At 29.0% G+C, this 1604-nt stretch overlaps 1 protein-coding gene across 1 annotated transcript; it reads right to left on the bottom strand.

Moving 5' to 3' along the window:
• Positions 1-433: 433 nt before the first annotated feature.
• Positions 434-1481, bottom strand: LOC124421232 (diacylglycerol kinase theta-like; the record flags this gene model as incomplete). The annotated part of the gene is made up of 3 exons (XM_046956102.1): positions 434-1067; positions 1132-1216; positions 1336-1481. Coding segments are annotated over 3 exons (443 nt in total), but the record flags the coding sequence as incomplete, so codon positions are not given.
• Between the last annotated feature and the right edge of the window lie 123 nt (positions 1482-1604).

A 1604-nucleotide genomic window follows, 5' to 3' on the forward strand; every position in this document is an offset into this window, starting at 1 on the left:
TAGTTCAGTTCTAGTTCAGTTCAGTTCAGTTCAGTTCTAGTTCAGTTCTAGTTCATTTCCAGTCCAGTTCTAGTTCAGTTCTTGTTGATTTCTATTTCAGTTCTAGTTCAGTTCTTGTTAAGTTCTATTTCAGTTGTAGTAAATTTTTAGTTCAGTTCTAATTCAGTTCAAGTTCAGTTCTAGTTCAGTTCTGCATAGTGTAGTTCTAGTTTATTTCTAATTAAAAGAAAATAAATCTGCAAAAGTTTACTTAAACTGAAACAAAAACCAAACAATAATATAGAAGAAAGAAAACAAATTATAAAAGTGTATAATTATTTATGATTGTTTCTTCTCTTTCTTACAAATGATTCTTGAAATTTATAACATGTGATTAAAATAAATTTGAAAAGATTCTTTATAATTCAAATTATTTAAAAAAAAAAATTGAAAAAAATGAGTGTAAACATGTAATGATTAAAATTTAGTAATTATGAAATTTATGAAGTATGGATGTAATTGCTTCAGGGCGTTTTAATTTCTACAACATCAATTTAGACAAAAAATAGAACACAGGCATCGAAAATTCTAAAAAATACTTGTTTTAGAAAATAATTTTAATGGTGATGAATGTTTATTCTGATTAAAAAAAGAGTTAAAATTGTATTAAAAGAAAAAATTATTGTTTTTATTATTATTATTCAAAAGAAGTGTCCGTGATTAGGGTGATAATGAATTTGATTTGTGTTTGTTGGTTTTGATTTTGCTGTTCATGATTACAACGAATTTGTTTTCACATCAATATAATTATTAAATTGTTGATTATTTAAGGCTTCGTGTCACAATATTTTGTGTTACAAAAACAAATGCATAGTTCTACTTACGGCACGAATATTCACGAACTAAATTTGATTCGGATTCGGTTTTTCTAACACCCATTATTTCTTTAATTGGCACCTCGGTTCGTGGAATTGAAACACAATGCGGAGGTAAATAAATCGGTTGTAAACAACCGAAAGTACATTCGGTTGGCAGGTACATGCGACATCCAGCGTGTGTGGTCAAACCACACCATTCGCAACGATAACCTTATTTGAAAGGAATATTCAAAAATTAAGGAGTTATTTTTCTTGCTTCAAAATTTAAACCCACCTGTTAGACACTCGGAGGACCAACAGGTCTTTTTGCAATAAACACATTTTGAATTTGACGGTAGATTGCCTTCTCGCCAGTGATGCTGGAAAAATTAAGTAAGAAATTAGAATTAATTTATAATGAAACATTTTTTAAATTTTATGGACCAAAGGATTTAATGTTGAGTTGATTGTGTAAATGTTATCTTATGATTGAACTTACTTGATGTTTAACATTTAATAATTCCTTGCCTGGTACATAGGTGGCATTTTCTGTACAATCAGGTACAGCAAAATCTTGGCACTCAAGATGCGCATAATATTCACAAACTGTAAAAGAAACATTATGATATAAATACGATTTTTTATCTAAAGCTTATTAACCAGTTCTAGTTCAGTGCTAGTTCAGTTCTAGTTCAGTTCTAGTTCAGTTCTAGTTCAGTTCTAGTTCAGTTCTAGTTCAGTTCTAGTTCAGTTTTAGTTCAGTTCTAG

This window comes from Lucilia cuprina, unplaced genomic scaffold (genome assembly GCF_022045245.1).
Source record: "Lucilia cuprina isolate Lc7/37 unplaced genomic scaffold, ASM2204524v1 Scaffold_7070, whole genome shotgun sequence".
Classification (NCBI taxonomy): domain Eukaryota; kingdom Metazoa; phylum Arthropoda; class Insecta; order Diptera; family Calliphoridae; genus Lucilia; species Lucilia cuprina.